The sequence below is a fragment of the Mustela nigripes genome, chromosome 1 (assembly GCF_022355385.1).
Source record: "Mustela nigripes isolate SB6536 chromosome 1, MUSNIG.SB6536, whole genome shotgun sequence".
NCBI lineage: Eukaryota > Metazoa > Chordata > Mammalia > Carnivora > Mustelidae > Mustela > Mustela nigripes.
Genome location: NC_081557.1, coordinates 21,056,058 through 21,078,034, shown reverse-complemented (window position 1 = coordinate 21,078,034; position 21,977 = coordinate 21,056,058). Strand labels below are relative to the sequence as shown.

At 37.8% G+C, this 21,977-nt stretch overlaps 1 protein-coding gene and 1 long non-coding RNA gene across 5 annotated transcripts in view; one reads left to right on the top strand and one right to left on the bottom strand.

Annotated features, from left to right (window-relative positions):
- Positions 1 to 10,932, top strand: part of PRRG4 (proline rich and Gla domain 4) — a 16,326-nt gene extending 5,394 nt beyond the window's left edge. For all 3 annotated transcript variants that reach the window (XM_059406389.1, XM_059406370.1, XM_059406379.1), the window contains exons 3-6: positions 1,421 to 1,584; positions 3,002 to 3,050; positions 4,221 to 4,353; positions 9,377 to 10,932. In XM_059406389.1, coding sequence (XP_059262372.1) covers positions 1,421 to 1,584; positions 3,002 to 3,050; positions 4,221 to 4,353; positions 9,377 to 9,611 — 581 coding nt within the window. In that variant the 3' untranslated portion in view covers positions 9,612 to 10,932. The remainder of the gene's footprint in view (positions 1 to 1,420; positions 1,585 to 3,001; positions 3,051 to 4,220; positions 4,354 to 9,376) is intronic.
- The window catches only part of LOC132021666 (uncharacterized), a 41,211-nt gene that overhangs the window by 2,395 nt on the left and 16,839 nt on the right, over positions 1 to 21,977 (bottom strand). The window lies entirely within an intron of this gene.

Below are 21,977 nucleotides of genomic sequence, written 5' to 3'. Positions count from 1 at the left end.
ACACATTATATCTAAAATACCCTTTCCAAATATAAGCAATATTAAACATTGTGATATTTTACTTTTTAATTAAGTCTTCCAAATCCAGTGTATATCTTACATAAGTATAATTCATACATAGTATATGTATGAATTCATACTAGAGACATATGTCTCAATTCATAATAGCCATAGTTCAAGTGCTCAATAACCATATGTGCCTAGTAGCTACTGTATTGAACAAAACAGCTCTATAAGATTCAGATCTGTTTGGAAAAATGATTGACCAATGGAAAAAAAAAATATCTCGGACAAGGTGTGACTGTTCTCGCGGGGCTAAGAATAAATGGCGAAGCAGAGGTCATTCACAAATCAAAATTAGTCTTTCAGCCCCTGCTCCATCATCAGTCCTGAGCTGTCTCTCAGTTGCCCACTTTAATATATTCTTCTTCCATAGTAATGGTTAGCAGGGCGAAACACCAAGTTCTTTTAAGCATTTGATGCAGTTTGCAGCGAGTTTCTGAATTCCAGTCTTGGTAATGTGATCTGGAGCAAGATTTCTTAAGCGTTCTTTGTGCGATACCAGAATGAGTTTAAAGATTGTGGGTTTTGGAAATGCTGCCATGGAGGGATATTTTGGTTTTGTGTTACCCCGTGCTTAATGCTGTCACGTTTACCATTTACCTTCCCAGAAAAGGTAGAGGGAATCTTATGAAACACTGTAGGCCCATCTTTGGCGGATGGGGAGAAAGAGCCAGCTACTTGTTTAGGAATGTCTGAATGTCTGCTAATTAACCTTATAATTGCCTTATAATTCTATTAACTTAGAAGTTTAAAATTTTGCAAGCTTTTAGTACAATACTCTGCCCATCTTTTTCTCAGTCAAGATAATGGAGAGCCATCCCTTTAGAAGTAGAAGAGTCTGACCTGTCATTTCTTGAAAATGTAATTGTCTAGAGGGAAGAGTGATATTTAAATAATTTTCATTTATGCAAATAATTTTGGACATAACCAACTCAAGTGTTTTCTGGGCTTATGTTAATATTTATATTTCATATTTAACATTATTTTTACTGCTGCCATTTCTTTTTGTCAGAATTTAAAATCATACAGGGACACCTGGGTGGCTCAGTCCATTAAGCAGCTGCCTTCAGATCAAGTCATGATCTCAGGGGTCCTGGGCTGAGCCCTGTAGCCTGCTCCCCGCTCAGCCAGGAGACAGCTTCTCCCTCTGCTTGTGCTGCCCCAACTTGTGCTCTGTCTCTCTCTCTCTCTCTCTCAAGTAAACAAATAAAATTTAAAAAAAAAAACATTTTTAAACCATACCGAAAAAGTTTGGTATAATTTTACATCATAAGAATTATTCAGTTTTTCCACAGTTGAAACAGGAATGTTCTGTCCTATTTATATCAACTTTGAAATCTTTCTATTTCTTTATTAGTCTTCACAGCAAAAAAAGAAGCAAATCTTTTCATACATAGACACCTGCTGTATAATAGATTTGATTTGGAGCTCTTTACTCCCGGTGACCTAGAAAGAGAATGCATAGAAGAACTTTGTAATTATGAAGAAGCCAGAGAAATTTTTGTGGATGAAGATAAAACGGTAATTTGGCTGACAATGTTAATTGGCTGGAAATTTATTAAATCACACTTAAGAAAATGGCACTTTCAGTCATCAGAGATTTTATGCTTTAAATAAAATTGAGATTTTATACCTGTTATCCCTTTATACCTCCTTAAGATGCTAATTAACCTATTTAGACTTGGCTTTACACTTAATTAAATTGAACTTACAGCAATCGGCAAATTATCAGTTGTGTTGTGATTTTGTGTGTGTAGATGTTTATTATATCTACAAACAATCATAAAGTGGAGTGAATTACATTTTAGGATATTCTTTGATTTAGTTCTGTGACTCAGGCTTCAATCATTCTAGACTCAGAGCAATTTTTTCTACCAGTGACCTTATCATTTCTGATTACTGTATTTATTAACAATTTAGTATGTGCCAAGTGCTCTGCCAGAGACTGAGGATATAAATTATATATATAGTCTCTGCATTCAGGAGTTTATTGTTTGGTCTAGCTGTGTAATTTAAGGGAGAAGCTTTTAGAAGTTCTCCTTTGAAATATAATTAATCTGTCCATTAATCTTGGAACAGTATAAAACAAACAAACAGCATGGTCCCTGTTATAATCTGGCATATTCTTAAAGAATGTTAAGTGACTCAGATTCTTTACTTTTATAAATTAAATAAGCACAGCACCTTTTCCCCTTCCTCAAGAATTCCACTGTACTCTTTGGTCAATAAGAACAAGTAATAAGATTCTTATTCTTCAAATGCAGACATTAATGGAACTTAGTTCTTTTTTCTCCCAATATTGTACCCAGGCCCTCAATCTCTGCTAATATCTGCCACATCTTCTGGAGAGGGAAAACAAAGTCTATACTGTGTTGTTGTGCCAGTTGAAATTTTATTCTTTTTTTTTTAAACTCATTTTATGATTTTTTATTATGGTTCCTTAAAATCTGCCTCGTTCTCTCAGATGACACTGAAAGAATCTAGGGATGTCTTTCCCCAAATCAACCCCTTTCAATAAAATCTCCTGGCAAACCCAGGGCACACTGAGCACAGAGAAATTCAGACTCCTTTCCAAACTTGGTAATGGGTCCACTCCTTTAGCCCCCGCCTTTGGTGCTGTCATCGACTAATGTGATAGTTTTGGGGGATGCCAGTGGGGACTTTGAACAGGGACTCTGAGCAGGTGAAGGAAGAGGGGCAGGGGACAGTAGTAGAGAGCTAGCATGGGCAGTCATCCCCTGACCAATTCCAGAGTCAGAAGAAACAGCGGTAGGTGGCAATGCTTTAATTAGAGTGAGTAATGCCCTCCAGCTTGAATAAACTAATATCCTATCTGTGGCACATGCCAAGAATTTACCACCCCAGTCCAGGTCATTGGGATCCCATGAAATGATAATAGAACAATGAAATAAACTTGGAAAATATACCTTTCTCTTAGATGGCATTCTGGAAAGAATATTCGGTCAAAGGACCAACCACAAAATCAGGTAAGGCAAGAATTGATGAAATTTGATGTTCTTCCCACCCTTTCTCTATTATAATACATTTTAGTTTCATTGTTTGAGTTTGGCTATTGCTCAGCATACATGCCTTGTAAATCCTGGGATGATTTCTCAATTATACATTGGGCTATCTAAGATGGAGGAAGCCACATTCATCTTTACACACTGAAAATCAAGTTTGGTGAGATACTAGGGAAATGAGATAATAGGCTTAAAGGTGTTTTAAACAACTCAGCTAAGTCAAGACTTGCACAGAATAAAAGTAGGACTCCATTAGTTGCAAGTAGTAAGCTTAATGTTTTTTTCCTTTTTACCATTACAAGTAAATGGAATACTTCTGCTACTGGATAAATTAAGAGTGTTAGAATTAAATAAGTTCTATAGAGGGGAGATCTTTATTTTATCTGTATTATCATCTCTAGCTCCTTTTTAGTCTGGTCTTTTTTTGCCAGATCTTCCTTCATTCCCCTCAGGTGGAGCCCCAGCTATGAGGAGGACTTTATTACATTGCTCTGCTCGTGTTGCTTAGTATAGTTATCTCTGTATTTAATACCAAAATGTGCCTAGTTGAAAAAGAATATGTTGAGTCTTTTTTTTTTTTAAGTTTATTTTTTTAGTATCTTTACACCCATCATGGGGCTCAAACTCATGACCCTGAGATCAAGAGTTGCATGCCCTTCTGACTAAGCCAACCAGGGACCCCAGAATATGTTTGGTCTTGAATGCTATCCATTTAATATGACCTCTTTAAAGTAAATGAAACTTGGGGGCAACTGGGTGGCTCAGTTGGTTAAACGCCTTTGGCTCAGGTCATGATCCCAGGGTCCTGGGATTGAGCCCCATATGGGGCTTCCTGCTCAGCAGGAGAGCCTGTTTCTTCCTCCTCTCCCCTGCCTACAACCCCCCACTCATGCTCTCTCTCTCGCTCTCTCAAATAAATAAATAAAATCTTAAAAAATAAAATAAGTGAAACTATAACTAGGGCTTTTAGGAAGCGGTATTTACAAATTTTTATTGCTAACACAAAGACTTTTTAAAGAAAGCAGTATTAATAGATTCTTAATAGTATGCTTGGATCCAGTGTTATAGTTATTGAAATCATACGCAGTGCTTTTCAGTTGTTATACCTACATTATTTTATTGATTTCTCTTAAGATGCTAACAGAGAGAAAGTTGATGTCATGGGCCTTCTGACTGGATTAATTGCTGCTGGAGTGTTTTTGGTTATTTTTGGTTTACTTGGTTACTATCTTTGTATCACCAAGTGTAACAGACAACAATATCCCAGGTAAGTACCAAATAAAAATATTGAACTCACTATTATACATTCTATATTGTTATTTTAAAATGGATAAAAATGGCTGCCTATATTTTTTTGAAGATTTTATTAATTTATTTATTTGGCACAGAGATCACAAATAGGCAGAGAGGCAGGCGGGGGCGGGGGGGGGGGAGGCAGGCTCCCTGCTGAGCAGAGAGCCAGATGCGGTGCTTGATCCCATGATGCTCAGATCATGACCTGAGCCAAAGGCAGAGGCTTTCACTCACTGAGCAACCCAGGCACCCCTATGGCTGCCTATTTTTTAAATAAACATTTTACTCTGGAATAATTTTAGGTATACAGGAAGGTTGTAAAGATCACACAGAGCATTCCCATCCTCCCGTCCTTCACCTAGTTTCCCTCATTGTGAACATCTCATATTCCCACAGTGCATTTGTAAAACAAACCAGGCAACACTGGTACATTATTATTAACTAAACTCCAGACTTTGGAGCGCCTGGGTGGCTCAGTGGATTAAAGCCTCTGCCTTAGGTTCAGGTCATGATCCCAGGGTCCTGGGATTGAGTCCCACATCGGGCTCTCTGCTCAGCAGGGAGCCTGCCTGCCTCTTTGCCTGCTTGTGATCTCTGTCTGTCAAATAAATAAATAAAATCTTTAAAAATAAATAAATAAACTCCAGACCTTATTCAGACTTCACCAGTTTTGCCATTCCTGTCGTCCTTCTGCTCCAGGACCCGGTTAAGATACCGTACTGCATTTAGTTGTCATTGTCTCTCCAGTCCCCTCTGGTCTGTGACCGTCGTTTGGTTGCCTAATTTAACACTTACCTATACAACAAGATGATGCTATTCCTAAGATCCTTCAAAAGAATACAAGAGGATTCACAAGCGTCAGGTTGATTTTTTAATATTTCCTTCTCAAGGAGGAAGTAGATATGTGTCCCCATGTTGTTTCCAGAGGTAGGAAGTCCCATCATTTACTCTAAGTAGCAGGGTTAGCAGATCTAGCCATGTGGCAATCCAAATAGAAACAGTGTAACTAGCTTTTAAATTCCAACTATTTTTATTGAGACTTTAAATTAAATAAAGAAGAATAAAATAAAATGGTTACCACATGAAGATAATAGCCCATTAATAAAGCTTGATAAAAATTCATAAAAGCCTCAATTGTTTGGACAATAGAACTGAACATCCTCATTAAAATAAAAAGTTATTCTCTATCATCTCTATTATCTTCTCAGTAAGTAGATGAGTAAGTGTAAAAATAACCTTATTAAAAAAAAAAAAAAGTGCCTGGTGCTAAACAGCCTATTTGAAGTTGATGCCTACATATCCCTAGTTATACTTTCAAATTCTGAGAAAAGCTCGTGATTGTGACCAGGTGATAAAAGGGTATAGAGACCGAGGTGATGGCAGCACCACATTGTGAATTTAATTAATATTACTGAGTCACACACTTAAAAATGGTTAAATGTTATATGCACTTTACCACTATAAAAATTTTTTCTCTTTATGGTAAGGTAAGACTTTGGGGCAGTGGACATGGAATTAAGATTCATCTATTAGAGGATAAAACTAAAACCATGTGGCACCTGGCTGGCTCATCAGTAGATTATGTGACTCTTGCTCTCGGGGTTGTGAGTTCAAACCCCACACTGTGTGTAAAGATTACTTTAAAAACAAAAACAAAAATGGAAGCCATGAGAATAAGCAAGTTCTCTGAGTGTGATGAAAGAAAAGATGGAAAAGGACAGAGCCTTAAGGGGTACCCATAGCAAAAGCACAGAAAGAAGACATGCCGGAAAGAAGACAGAGGACAGGGGCAACATAATTGTAATTCTCGTCCCAAACTGAAATTCCTGAACAGTTCCATGAGGCATTAATATGACCTGTAGGCATGGACAAAGGAGTTCATCAGAGACCTCTGTAAATCCTATAAAAATGTGAGAAATGAGAGAAAGTAAATATGAACTTGTTTAATTGTTCCTAAGCCATCATCTTTTAAGCTGAGAGACTTTTATTAACTTCTCTTATTTAACACATAGGAAATGAATAAGGCTTTTCCATTTTCTAGGACCTTTGAAATTTTATTCAGTGTGGCTTTCTCTACAAGTGGAGGAGGTTTCCAGGACTTCCTGGAAACCCTCAGACTCATGAAGATCAGGCAAAATTTGTCTTCAAAACTCTTCTTGCCTTTTATATTTCTTTTCCTCCCCATTCATAAGTCTCACCAAAAATTTCATGTATAGCCTCATGCTTAATAACTGGGCTCAAGGTCTGTGATAGCACAGCCATCATTCAGGGTCCTCATGCATGGTATTTTCTTCTCTCTTCTCTGTGCTTTGCTTCTTTTTTCTACTTTTCTGCACCACTACATCTTCTTACCATAGGCCTTTTTTCTCTGAAATGTAGCTTCTTTCCTGCTGTAGGTTAGAAGCAGAATTCAAAGGTACAGGGAGCAAAGCAGTGCCACTATTATGTATGTTTTCTGTGTAATTATAAAATTTAAAAACCCTGAATATCTCTTATTTTGTTTTGAGACTTTATTTATTTATTTTAGGGGGAGGGTAAAGGGAGAGGGAGAGAGAGAATCTTAACCAGACTCCATGCTGAGTGCAGAGCCTGATGCAGGGGTTGATCTCATGACCCTGAGATCATGACCTGAGTCCAAACCAAGAGTGGGACACTTAACTGACTGAGCCACCCAGGCACCCCTAAATATCTCTTATTTTAAAAGCAAGATTAGTTATACTTAATGTTGGTACAGCATAATGCTATACAAATCAGAGATCATTTTTACATCTATTGTCTCAATGTGATCCTCAGAGCAATCTTTGATTTTAGGAGATGTTAAACACTAGGTTTATAAGACATTCTCTTATTTTGGGATTAACTTTTAACACTAACTAATACTTTTCATCTATTATCCCAAGTTCTTCCAGCAGAGTTTTTTGTTCTCTTTTTGTATTTTGCAAGTCTGGAGGTGGGGGAAGGGTGAGGAAATATTTGAGAAGAAAAGAGTAAAAAATAAGATCAATGTCAGAAAAGTTTGTCTCATTCCTCTGTCAAAACATGCCAAGAAATGGAAAACAAGATCTTCTCATTTCTTTGTTCCTATATGTTATGGAGGGAAATAGGCATACTATGATGTTTGTTTGTCCGAGTTGTTATTAGTGCATACTTCCTGATATCAATCATTTAAGATGTGTGTAAGAAATCACCATGGAGATTATTTAACAACTTCGATGTAATTATGGTATTGTTTCTATATCTTACATTTGGAAGTTGACATGGAAAAGTTTATTGGTTCAACTACAACATTTGTCTCTCCTGTTCCATACAAGCAAATAAATAGAACTTTTTGTCATAAGTAAATGAATGTGGCAAGTGACTAGACTACCAGGGATCTGTTCCAGATTCTGACAGAGGAGGAATTGTGTTGACCCCTCTAAGTAAACTTTTGAGGGATGCTCTCAGTCACCCCCCAACTATTGATGGGCTGACAATTCAGTTCCTAGATTTACACAGATCTTCTTCATTTCTCTCTCTCTGCAGTCACCCTCTCTTCCTTTATTCCAGTTTTATACCTCATGATTACCTCCGAGAGAGAGGTGCAAATGGGCCTTAGGTGTTCTAAGGTGCAAATGGACTGCCTTAGTTTGGGAAGTTTACAGTATTTTGAGTCTGCTTAACTGTCTCTTGCCAGGAAGAATATTGTAAATATTAATGAGAAGTTGGGGATTACCTATGAATTTTCATTATCTTAATTAGCCATAGTTCTAGGAACTTAATCGATGTGTAAGTACTTCACAGACAGCCAACTTTACAGTCTAAACAGATTGATTTACTAATGTATAAGTTATGATTCATAATTCAATAGTGAGAAGGGAAAACACGGGCTCAAAACACCAGACCCCTTATTGCATTTCAATTTTCATTGGCTAATGTAGCTGACAGAGTTTTGTGAAAACGGTGGGACTTGAACTAGGCCATATTTTTTTTGTTGTTAATTATTGGCCTTGGATCAGTGGAGTGGGGAAAAGACAATAATCTGAGAAAGAAAGGACAGAGAATTCATTGCATATATAAAGGAGGGTAAAGAAAGAACCTTGCAAGAGCAGAGAGCTGTAAAAAATAAGGTGAGACTAGAATGAGGGAGATTTTAAAAAGGAGGCATGGGAGTTGAACTTGACTCAGTGGAAAGTAGGCTGCAGGTTAGGCTTTTGTAGAGAAGAGGGACACGAGAGAAATACTGTTTAGGAGGGACGGACCAGGCATCAGGACTGCAGAGGAGAGAGAGAGGCATCCCCTGTCGTGATTATATCTGCGACATCAGTCTCCTTGGCTTGGAGTAATGCTGCCTTTCAACAAAAAAGGATTCAGTTTCACACCATTATTTTGAGAAAGTTCTCATTTAGGAGTGGGAGAAAAAGGGAATTTAGCATGTTTTGAGTCCTTGTTCAAGTGTTCCAGGCACTGCTTAGATGCTTTTCGTACGACATTTTTCTGAATCCACACAAAACAACCCTGTTGAGGTAGCTATCATTGTCCCCATTTTACTTCAAGGGAGACAGATAACTTGCCTTTGGTCACGAAACTATGAAATGAAATACACTTTCATATCCATGTCTGACTCCAAAGCTCTCAATCTTTCCTCTATACCAAGACTCTTTCAGAGGTAATGGGTAAAATAAAACTGTTGTTATATTAATAAATTGGGTTCAGGGGCACCTGGGTGGCTCAGTTCGTTAAGCGTCTGCCTTCGGCTCAGGTCACAATCCCAGGGTTCTACGATGGAGCCCCGGGTTGAGCTCCCTGCTCTGCTGGGAGTCTGCTTCTCCCTCTCCCTCTGCCCTGCTGGTTCTCTCTCTTTCTCTCTCTCTCTCAAATAAATAAAAACTTTTTAAAAAATAAGTAAATAAAACAAATAAATTGGTTCAGCTTTTATCAAAATAGTTGGGTTTTCTAAAATGGCCATTTTAACTTAAAAATGCTGCCTTTCTGGACCTAAATGCTGTCTCTCTGTTTAGTTCTTCAGCCGCCTACATAAGAACGGGCAGGCATACTCCCTCCATCATTTTCAGAAGACCCGAGGAGGCTGCCTTGACTCTGTCACCCCCTACAATGGAGGACACAGGATTACCTTCTTATGAACAGGCAGTGGCACTGACCAGAAAACACAATGTTTCCCCACCACCACCATATCCTGGTCCAACAAGAGGGTTTCAAGTGTTTAAAAAGTCTATGTCGCTCCCATCTCACTAAGCCCGCCACAGTTGTGTAGGAAATTCCTGTTATTTGAATGGTTCGTTTTCCCTGGATCAAAGAGACATGAAGAGACTTCAGCCCTTAATGACAAACTGCAAGGAGCAAAGGAAGAATAAAGCACCTGTGTAGGACGCCACAGCAGTTCTGTTGTCATCTCGCACCTGAACTTGGTCATTATCAGCTTGATAAGAATCTTATCATTACCAGTTTGATAAGAAACTTGGACTCCATCTCCTTGCAGTAAAGAAGAGAGCACTTTTTTTTGTTTATTTTCATGATTCAGAAAGTCTGTGTTATGGATGTCATCGCTAGAACTTGTGAACTATCCTTTGTACAGATAAAGGTTGTAGATTTCTTGTGTTGACTATAAAAAAAAAAGAATTTCTGATCATTAGATTATCTGAAGCCAGAATATTGGATCCACTCTTTATTAGGATTTCTTGTTGGTTGGAAATACATCATAAAACCAGACACTTCGATACAAACTGGTGACCTCCGTATAATCACTTGGTTTTGCATTTTAAATTATTGCATAGCATTCACCATTTTGTGTAGGTTTCAGTTGTTAACAGTTGCTGCCAGTCATGTTTTTTTATGAGAGTGGATTAAAAAGTCACTTGCTTGGGAGTTAGTTCTTCAGAGGGTACAGAGTTACAATGACAAGGATTTGCAAAGGTGGTTATACTATCAAATCTATAGGCTTCAAATCTAGGAGTCACTAGAACTTGATAAAACTGCCCATGCTACTGAAGTGTATGCACATCCATTTTCATGGCTAAATTATCTGTATATAACTACATATAATTATTTATCTTGAAAATGTGTTGGAGTTAATAAATAATAGTTCAAGAACCTAGAAAAATTAATTTACTCATCTGCTATTAAAATAATACTGACTAAAGTTTCCAGCAACCCCTTGTACCTCTTAATGTCTGGACCTAAAACCCCGCAAGTAATCATTTCAACTTAAACTATCTCTTCTAATTGTATATATGACCAATCTTCCTTAAGAATGTAGTAGAATATAAGCTATAAACTTCTGTAGTGAGTGTGTTTGCACACATTTATGTGAGTGGGTGTGGATGTAGATGTGAATTGTTTTCTCTTTGCAGGAACTCAAATATATACTTTACTCTTGAGAATAAAATTGAATATTCTGTTCTTGTTGTTTTGCTAGACATTGCATTTTCCTATTATTTAAGACCATTTTTAAAATTGTATTTGTTTTATAATTTTTACAGAAGTGAGATTAAAACCCACATGTATTTGGTAATTCCTTCCAATTAAATGTTTAGAAAGTATAAATTGTTACAATGTATATATGAGTGTTCATGTCTTTCTTTTAAGACATCATGATCTTAAGGCAGATATAAGCAAGACCTTAATCCTTACAGACTGCCAAACACTTTATCCTTCTAGATTTTGGGGTCTCTTCAGTTGCTTATCACAAAGAAATCATCTAGCAACATTTAGATATAATTAGGAAAAGTGGTCTTTTTATTTTTTTCAAGCTATTTAAACATGGAGCTTGAATTCAAAACCTTGAGATCATGAGTCACATGTTCCACTGGCTGAGCCAGCCAGGTGCCCCAGGAAAAGGAATATTTTTAAAGCCACCTACGTAACCTATAAAAATTTTACCACTGTGGGACACCTGGCTGGCTCTGTTGATGGAGCATACAGCTCTTGATCTTGAGGTCATAGTTCAAGCCCAACTTTGGTTTCTTTTTTTTTTACCATTAGTTATACCTTGACTTTCCTAAGGACTATTTTCTCATGTAACTTTGCACTCTGCCCTTATTTTAATTCTCTTTAAAAGGTCAGAGGCAGGGGTGCCCGGGTGGCTCAGTGGGTTAAAGCCTCTGCCTTCGGCTCAGGTCATGATCTTAGGGTCCTGGGATCGAACCCCGCATCGGGCTCTCTGCTCAGCAGGGAGCTTGCTTCCTTCTCTCTCTCTGCCTGCCTCTCTACCTACTTGTGATCTCTCTCTGCCAAATAAATAAATAAAATATTTTAAAAAAAATAAAAAATAAAAATAAAAGGTCAGAGGCAGGGGTGCCTGGGTGGCTCAGGTGGTTAAACATCTATGTTTGGCTCAGGTCATGATCCCAAGTCCTGGGATGAAGCTCCACTTCAGGATCCCTGCTCAGTGGAGACCCTGATACTTCCTCTCCCTTCCCAAACCCGCCCTGACTCGTGCTCTCTCTCCTGCTCTGTTTTCTCTTTCAAGTAAATAAATAAAATCTTAAAAAAAAAAAAATTGGCCAGAGACGAACTCTACTTTTCTCACTTTGTAGCAATCAGACTGAGGCATAGAAGGATAACTTGTCCTAAATCTAACATGTTGGTGAGAGCTAGGTTTTGAAGGAGCAAGCACACTTTTCCAGGCCCATCTCAGAATTATGCTAAAAGAACAGGGATCTTGTTACTTAATTCTAGGTGTGTATGAGATATTTATGACTGTCATACATATGTAAATGTATTGAGGTTCATCATGTATGTATATGTATTCTCATACACATGTATTTCTTAGGATGAAGAGAAAAATAGACAAGGGCACCTGACTGGCTCAGTTGGAGGAGTATGTGGCTCTTGAACTCATGGTCGTAAGTTCAAGCCCCACATTGGATGTACAGGTTACTTAAGTAAATAAACTTAAAAAAAGACAAAAAAAAGACAGGCTGTGTTGGGACATCTGAGTGGCTCAGTCGGTTAAAAATTTTTCTCTAAATAACCATTATGATGGGGAAGAACTATGTAGAGTGTTAAAACTGTTCCCTCGGGGGGCCTGGGTGGCTCAGTCCATGGGGTCTGCCTTTAGCTCAGGTCATGGTCTCAGGGTCCTGGGACTGAGCCCCGCATCAAGTTCCCTGCTCAGCCAGGGGTCTGCTTCTCCCTCTACCCCTACTGCTCCTTCTGCATGTGATCTCTTGCTCTGTCAAATAAATAAATGAAATCTTTAAAAAAAAAAAAAAGAAGACAGGATGTATCTTATTGAATCATAATTTGAAATATTCCTTGTACTTGTTTACTACCACGGACTTATAAGAGCCTAATTGTAAAGCTAACTTTAGAACCTATGACAACCCCTTTCTCCCAGCAGTAGCCTCGATTTGTTATAGGCTATTGCTAGGTGCAGAACTGTTGCTCTAACTTGAATTAATCCAGAATTCATCATTAAGACTGTGAAGTCACTGGTATTTATAGAACATCCAACGTTGAGCTCATAATACTTCATACAAAGGAAAATATGATATGGGACTACACCTTTGCACAGCAAAGGAAACCATCAACAAAACAAAGGAGCAACCTACCAAATGGGAGGTGTTTGCAAATGATATCTTCAATAAGGAGTTGATATCCAAAATATAGAGAGATTATACAACTCAACACTGAACAATAGAATTTAAAACCGGGCAGAGGAGTTGAATAGGCATTTTTCCCAAGGACATACAGAGGGCCAGCAGACACATGAAAAGAAGCTCGGCATCATTAATCATCAGGGAAATGCAAATCTAAACTGCAACAAGATATCACCTTATACTTGTCTTAATGGCCAGTCTCAAAAGGATGAGAAATAACAGGTATTAGCAAGGCTGTGGAGTAAAAGGGACCTCATGCACTGTTGGTGGGAGTATAAATTAGTGTAGTCATTGTGGAAAAGAGTATAGAGGTTCTCAAAAAATGAAAAATAGAAATACTAAATGATCTAGTAATTCCACTACTGGGTATTTACCCAGGAAAATGAAAACACTAGATACAGTTGAAAAGATATAGGCACCTCTGTGTTTATTACAGCATTGTTTATAAAAGCCAAGACATAAGTGGAACACAGGTGTCAACAGATGGTTACAGAAGATGTGGTATATATATAGTGGAATATTACTCAGCCATAAAAAAGAATGATATCTTACCATTTATGACAACATGGATGGACCTAGTGTGTATTATGCTTAATGAAATAAGTCAGACAGAGAAAAACAAATATCATATTATTTCACTTCCAGGCAGAATCTAAGAAACAGACTCTCAAATGCAGAGAACAAATTGATGGTTGCCGGAGGGGACAAGGGTGTAGGGGATGAGTGAGATAGGTAAAAAGAATTAAAAGGGATAAACTTCTAGTTATAAAATAAGTCATAAGGATGAAAAGTACAGCATAGGAAATATAATCAGTAATATTTAATAACGTTGTGACAGATGGTGACTACAGTTATCAGTGAGCAGTGAGTAATGTATAGCATTGTTGAACCAACATGTTATACATCTGAAACTAATATAACTTGGTTAGTTCCATGACTGGTAAATGCTTATAATGATTGAAAGAAAACTACCCGAATATAAAATTATTGGCATGTATTTATTTCTGTCTCATTCACCATTTTGCATTCCTGTTGTAACTTTGGTAGTGGTTTTTTTTTTATTTGTTTTGTTTGCACTTCTTCCCCCAAGAAACTGATTAGTGTTAACCATTAGATTTATTTTGATATAAACTTTGTATTTAATTAGATCATTATGACCCCTCCATTATAATCAGGAGATAATGGAATATGGGTATGAAAAGGGAATCGAAATGGAAAAAAAAAAAGACAAATACACATTTATAAGGTTATACTTTCAGTAAAGCATATAATTCTATACAGAATATTCTTTTTCCTAAGCTAAATAAATAAATAAAAGAGAACACAAACTGTGTCAAATTTTTGTGTCTGTTCAAAGGCAGTCCTGAGAGGGAAATATATAGCAGTACAAGCCTTTCTCAAGAAACAGGAAAGGTCTCAAATACACAACCTAACCCTACACCTAAAGGAGCTAGAGAAAGAACAAGAAAGAAAGCCTAAACCCAGCAAGAGAAGAGAAATAATAAAGATCAGAGCAGATATCAATGAAATAGAAACAAACAAAAAAAATAGAACAAATCAACAAAACTAGGAGCTGGTTCTTTGAAAGAATTAATAAGATTGATAAACCCCTGGCCAGACTTATCAAAAAGAAAAGAGAAAGAACCTGAATAAATAAAATCATGAATGAAAAAGGAGAGATCACAACCAACACCAAAGAAATACAAACAATTATAAGAACATATTAAGAACAACTCTATGCCAACAAATTTGACAATCTGTAAGAAATTGATGCATTCCTCAAGACGTATAAACTACCACAACTGAACCAGGAAGAAATAAAAAACCTGAACAGACCGATAACCAGTAAGGAGATTGAAACAGTCATCAAAAATGTCCAAACAAAGAAAAGCCCAGGGCCAGACAGCTTCCCAGGGGAACATTTTAAGAAGAATTAATTCCTATTCTCCTGAAACTGTTTCAAAAAATAGAAATGGAAGGAAAACTTCCAAACTCAATTTATGAGGTCAGCATCACCTTGATCCCAAAACCAGACAAGGATCCTATCAAAAAAGAGAATTACAGACCAATATTTTTGATGAACACAGATGTGAAAATTCTCACCAAAATACTAGGCAATAGGATCCAACAGTATATTAAAAGGATTATTCACCACGACCAAGTGGGATTTATTCCAGAGCTGCAAGGTTGGTTCGACATCTGCAAATCAATCAATGTGATACAATACATTAATAAAAGAAAGAACAAGAACCATATGATACTCTCAGTAGATGCTGAAAAGGCATTTGACAAAGTACAGCATCCCTTCCTGATCAAAACTCTTCAAAGTGTAGGGATAGAAGGTACATACCTCAATATTATCAAAGCCACCTATGAAAAACCCACCACAAATATCATTCTCAATGGAGAAAAACTGAAAGCTTTTCTGCTAAAGTCAGGAACACGGCAGGGATGTCCATTATCACCACTGCTATTCAACATAGTACTAGAAGTCCTAGCCTCAGCAATCAGACAACAAAAGGAAATTAAAGGCATCCAAATCAGCAAAGAAGAAGTCAAACTATCACTCTTCGCAGATGATATGATACTCTATGTGGAAAACCCAAAAGACTCCACTCCAAAACTGCTAGAACTTGTACAGGAATTCAGTAAACTGTCAGGATATAAAATCAATGCACAGTGGGACACCTGGGTGGCTCAGTTGGTTAAGCATCTGCCTTCGGCTCACGTCATGATCCCAGGGTCCTGGGACCGAGCCCCACATTGGGCTCTCCACTCAGCGGGTAGTCTGCTTCTCCCTCTCCCTATGTTCTTCTACCTTCTTGTGCTTGCTCTCATTCGTTCTCTCTCTCTCTCTTTCAAATAAATAAATAATATTTAAAATCAATGCACAGAAATCAGTTGTGTTTGATACACCAACAACAAGACAGAAGAAAGAGAAATTAAGGAGTCAATCCCATTTACAATTGCACCCCAAACCATAAGATACCTAGGAATAAACCTAACCAAAGAGGCAAAGAATCTATACTCAGAAAACTATAAAGTACTCATGAAAGAAATTGAGGAAGACACAAAGAAATGGAAAAATGTTCCATGCTCATGGATTGGAAGAACAAATATTGTGAAAATGTCTATGCTACCTAAAGCAATCTACACATTTAATGAAATTCCTATCAAAATACCATCCATTTTTTTCAAAGAAATGGAACAAATAATCCTAAAATTTATATGGAACCAGAAAAGACCTTGAATAGCCAAAGGAATATTGAAAAAGAAAGCCAAAGTTGGTGGCATCACAATTCCAGACTTCAAGCTCTATTACAAAGCTGTCATCATCAAGAAAGCATGGTACTGGCACAAAAACAGACACATAAATCAATGGAACAGAACAGAGAGCCCAGAAATAGACCCTCAACTAATCTTTGACAAAGCAGGAAAGAATGCCCAATGGAAAAAAGAGCCTCTTCAATAAATGGTGTTGGGAAAATTGGACAGCCACATGCACAAGAAGGAAATTGGGCCATTTCCTTATACCACACACAAAAATAGACTCAAAATGGATGAAGAACCTCAAGGTGAGAAAGGAATCCATCAAAATCCTTGAGGAGAACACAGGCAGCAACCCCTTCGACCTCAGCCACAGCAACTTCTTCCTAGGAACATCACCAAAGGCAAGGAAAGCAAGGGCAAAAATGAACTATTGGGACTTCATCAAGATCAAAAGCTTTTGCACAGCAAAGGAAACAGTTAAAAAACCAAAAGACAACTGACAGAATGGGAGAAGATATTTGCAAATGACATATCAGATAAAGCGCTAGGATCCAAAATCTATAAAGAGCTTAGCAAACCCAACACCCAAAAAACAAAGAATCCAATCAAGAAATGGGCAGAGGACATGAACAGAATTTCTGCAAAGAAGACATCCAGATGGTCAACAAACACATGAAAAAGTGCTCCACATCACTCGTCATCAGGGAAATACAAATCAAAACCACAATGAGATACCACCTCACACCAGTCAGAACGGCTAAAATTGATAAGTCGGAAATGGCAGATGCTGGTGAGGATGCGGAGAAAGGGGAACCCTCTTATACTGTTGGTGGGAATACAAGCTGGTGCAACCACTCTGGAAAGCAGCATGGAGGTTCCTCAAAAAGTTGAAAATAGAGCTACCTTATGACCCAGCAATTGCACTACGGGGTATTTACCCTAAAGATACAAACATATTGATCCGAAGGGGCACGTGCACCTAAATGTTTATAGCAGCAATGTCTACAATAGCCAAACTATGGAAAGAACCTAGATGTCCATCAACAGATGAATGGATAAAGAAGATGAGATATATATAGAATAGAATACTATGCAGCTATTAAAAAACCTGAAATCTTGCCATTTGCAATGACATGGATGGAACTAGATGATATTGTGCTTGGCGAAATAAGTCAATCGGAGAAAGACAATTATCATATGATGTCCCTGATATGAGAAAGTGGAGATGCAACATGGGGGTTTTGGGGGTAGGAAGGAAGGGAGACAAACCATAAGAGACTCTTAATCTCATGAAACAAACTAAAGGTTGCCAGGGGGAGGGTGGGTAGGGAGAGGGTGGTAGGATTATGTATATTGCAGAGGGCATGTGCTATGGTGAGTGCTGTGAAGTGTGTAAACCTGGTGATTCACAGACCTGTACCCCTGGGGCTAGTAATACATTATATGTTTATTAAAAAAAAAAAAAGTTTTGCATCTGTTAATAATGTGTTTTCTGAGTGAATACAGGGTGGGGTAAAAACTCTTGGAACCATTAAAACTCTTGGAGCAACAGTGTTCTCTGTTATCTTCGGTTTCCCATTGACCTTGCAAATTCTAACCAATTTTTTCTATTTCTCAGATAATTTATGTGTGTACATATTTTTCCTCTATGTACAAGAGAATTTCTTGATAAGAAAAGTTTTGTTAGTGTTGCTCAAAAGTTCAATTTTATATTATTCACATTGTTTTTGTTCTAATTGAATGTAAATTACATTTTCATTACTTATTACCTTGCTTTGAAATATTATGTATGGCACTTACACTATTAGAGGAGTGTCCAGAATTTCTGTAATTTTTAAAAACTAGAGTCTTTTGTAGATCGTGCCTATGTGGAATTTAGGATCATGTATGACATATATTGATGCCGTCAATCTTCTGTACCATGTGTTTCTACCATCAGTTTTTTTGTTGTTTAAAAATGTTTACCGGGGTGCCTGGGTGGCTCAGTGGATTAAAGCCTCTGCCTTTGGCTCAGGTCATGATCTCAGGGTCCTGGGATCAAGCCCCGCATTGGGCTCTCTGCTCAGTGCGGAGCCTGCTTCCCTTTCTCTCTCTCTGCCTGCTTCTCTGACTACTTGTGATCTGTCTGTCAAATAAATAAATAAATAAAATCTAAAATATAAATAAATATGTTTATCTAACAGTTTAAGAGTGTAAGGCAATCCAATACAAATATATCAGTATTTTCATTATCTGGGAAAAGCAACCCATTTTTTTGAATGCACATTTTCCTACAGCCTTGATTATATTTTGGTTTTAATGGATTTCTTATTACAGATACTTTTATACATGTAAATAAAGTTTATACTAAATAACTATCTGTTGCTTGTTTCTTTTTTTTTCCTAAAGATGTTATTTATTTATTTGAGAGCAAAAGTTCCAACGGGGGGAAAGGTAGAAAGAGGGGGAGAAGCAGGCTCCCCATCGAGCAGGGAGCCTGACGTAGGGCTCAATCCAGGATGCTGGGATCACGACCTGAGCTAAAGGTAGACTCTTAGCTCACTGAGCCACCCAGGGGCCCCTCTCTTGCTTGTTTCAGTTAAACATTCTTCTTACATACATACAAGGAGATCAAGTCCCCTTATTGGGCTCTTTGCTCAGCAGGGAGCCTGCTTCCTGCCCATTGCACCCCCCTGCTTGCACTCACTCACTCACTCTCTTTCACTCTCTCTCTCTCTGACAAATAAATGAATAAAACCTTTTAAAAAAATAAAATAAAATCTTTTTAAAAAGTATTCCTAAGTATCATACACATAAATAAACTCTGGTTATTATTAAATATTATTAATATTTTATATTAATGTATTTCTATATGATGTTAATGTAATAATATATTATTATATAATATAATAATAAATATTATTAAATATTACTTCATGTTAAACATTTAAACCACCTTATGTTGTTTTGGATCGCATTGAGTTATACACACGTGTTAATATTTATACTCCTTAAAATTACTTAAATCAGGGGAATGAGAAAACAAGTTAGGAGAAAATATTTGCAAAAGATACATCTGATAAAAGGCTGTTGTCCAGGGGCCCTCTGGCTGGCTCAGTCAGTTAAATGTGTGACTCTTGATTTTGGCTCAAGACATGATCTCAGAGTCATGGGATCCAGCCCTGGGTCAGGCTCCTCACTCAATGTGGCAGGCGAGAATTCTACCACTGAACCACCAATGCTCCTCGCTCAATGTGGAGTCTGCTTGTCTGCCTCCCTCTGCTCCTTGCCCCACTCCCGTTCTCCCTCTCCATCTCTCCCTCAAATAAATAAAACCTTAAAAAAAATAGACTTGTCCAAATTATACAAAGAACCCTTAAAACTCAACAATAAGGAGACTTAACAATCAGATTTTTTACATGGGCAAAAGACTCAAAGAGATACCTTACCAAAGAAGATGTATAGAGGACACATAAGGAGATCAAAATCATATGTCATTAGAGAACTGGAAATTAAGTCAATAGCGAGTTACCCCTACACATCTACTAGAATGGTCAAAATCTATAGCACGAATACTAAATGTTGGTGTGGATGTGGAGCAGCAGAAACTTTCATTCATTGCTGGTTGAAATACAAGATGGTACACTTTCAAAGACAGTTGGCAGTTTTTTTTTTTTCTTAAGATTTTATTTATTTATTTGACAGACAGAGATGACAAGTAGGCAGAGAGGCAGGCAGAGGGTGGGAGTGGTGGGGAGAAGCAGGCTCCCTGCTGAGCAGAGAGCCCGATGGGGCACTCGATCCCAGGACCCTGAGATCATGACCCGAGCGGAAGGCAGAGGCTTAACCCACTGAACCATCCAGGCACCCCAATCGTTGGCAGTTTCTTACAAAACTAAATATGCTTACCATTTGATCCATCCATTCTGCTCCCAAATGAGCTGAAAACTTATATCCACACAAAAACCTGCACATAGATGTTTACGACAGCTTTACTTATAACTTTCAAAACTTGGAAGCAACAAAGATGTACTTCAGTAGGCGAATAAACCATGGCACATTAAGATAATGGAATATTATTCAATGCTAAAAAAAGCAATGAACTATCAAGCCATGAAAAGACATAATGGAACCTTCAATGCATGTTACTAAGGGAAAGAAGCCAATCTGAAAAGTCTACATGCTGTCTGATTCCAATTATATGACATTCTGGAAAGGCAAGACTACAGGAATAGTAAAAAGATCAGGGGTTGTCAGGGATGGGGGTGAATATTTGGAGCAGAGGGCATTTTTAGGACAGTGAAACTACTCTGTATGATACTCTAATGGATACATTTCATTGCATGTTTGTCCACATCCATAAATTGGACTCCAAGAGTGAACTGTAAGGTAAACTATGGACTTTGGGTGATAATGATGTGTCAGTGTAGGTTCATCTATTAAAACAAATGTACCACTGTGGTGTGGGATGTTGATAGCGGGGGATGTCGTTCATGGGAGAGGGACACAGGATATTAGGAACTCTCTCTATTTTCCAACTGATTTTGCTCTGAACCTAAAACAGCTCTAAAAAGTAAAGTTTATTGGGGCATCTGGGTGGCTCAGTGGGTTAAAGCCTCTGCCTTGGGCTCGGGTCATGATCTCAGGGTCCTGGGATCGAGCCCCACATCAGGCTCTCTGCTCCGTGGGGAGCCTGCTTCCTCCTCTCTCTCTGCCTAACTCTCTGCCTGCTTGTGATCTCTGTCTGTCAAATAAATAAATAGAATAATTTTTTTAAAAAAGTAAAGTTTATTAATAGAAACAAAATAATTTTAAGGCAACAAGTTTCCCTAGGACCAATTGAAAGTTTTTTGAATACTTCTTTATATGCTCTTGAAAAATGAATGATTGGGGGGGGGTGAATTGGTTTAGTAATTATTTTTGTGTAATATTTTACTAGGCAAAGCCCATAAGTGAAATTTCAAGGGGTTTGAAAAAATATCCTAGATTTTGATTACTGTGAAAAGATTGTAAAAGAAAAAAGATTGTAAAAGATACAAATTTTTAAAACCACTTGGAACAGCCACATCATCCAAAGGAAGAACCTGTCCTAACAGTTCAGTGAATATGTTTCCAACAGACACTAATTTGGAGAAGTTTGAGGACTAGAACCATAAAGATTTAGGAAGTGGGGTTGATTAGAGACACGCTTACAAAATTAGTGCTGTATTATTTACCATACATTGCTGACTCTATGTATATTTTTCTCACTCAGGGGTTGGAAGAAGTGATGTAGGGGTCATGTTAAATTGTTTAGGAGGAAAGTGTAAAAGATAGAAGCCTGGGGCGCCTGGGTGGCTTAGCTCGTTAAGTGTCTGACTTTGGCTCAGGTCATGATCCAGGGTCCTAGAATTGAGCCCTGTCGGGCTCTCTGCTCTGCAGGAAGTCTGCTTATTCCTCTCCGTCTGTCTCTGCCTCCACTCCACTCATACTCGTTTGCTCTCTCTCTCTCTCTCTCTCTCTCCCACAAATAAATAAAATCTTTAAAAGATAGAAGCCTGAACTCTAGTTCAAAGTCACAAAAATTGGGGGCACCTGGCTGACTAGACTTAATAGCATATAATCTCTTGATCTTGAGGTTGTGGGTTTCAGCCCCACGTTGGGCATTGAGTTACTTAAAAAAAGAAAAAAGAAAGTCACAAAAACTTGATTCAAATTGGCCTATAGAACTGGGAAGTCTGGGGTGGTAGGAACAGTCCTCAGGGAATTGATA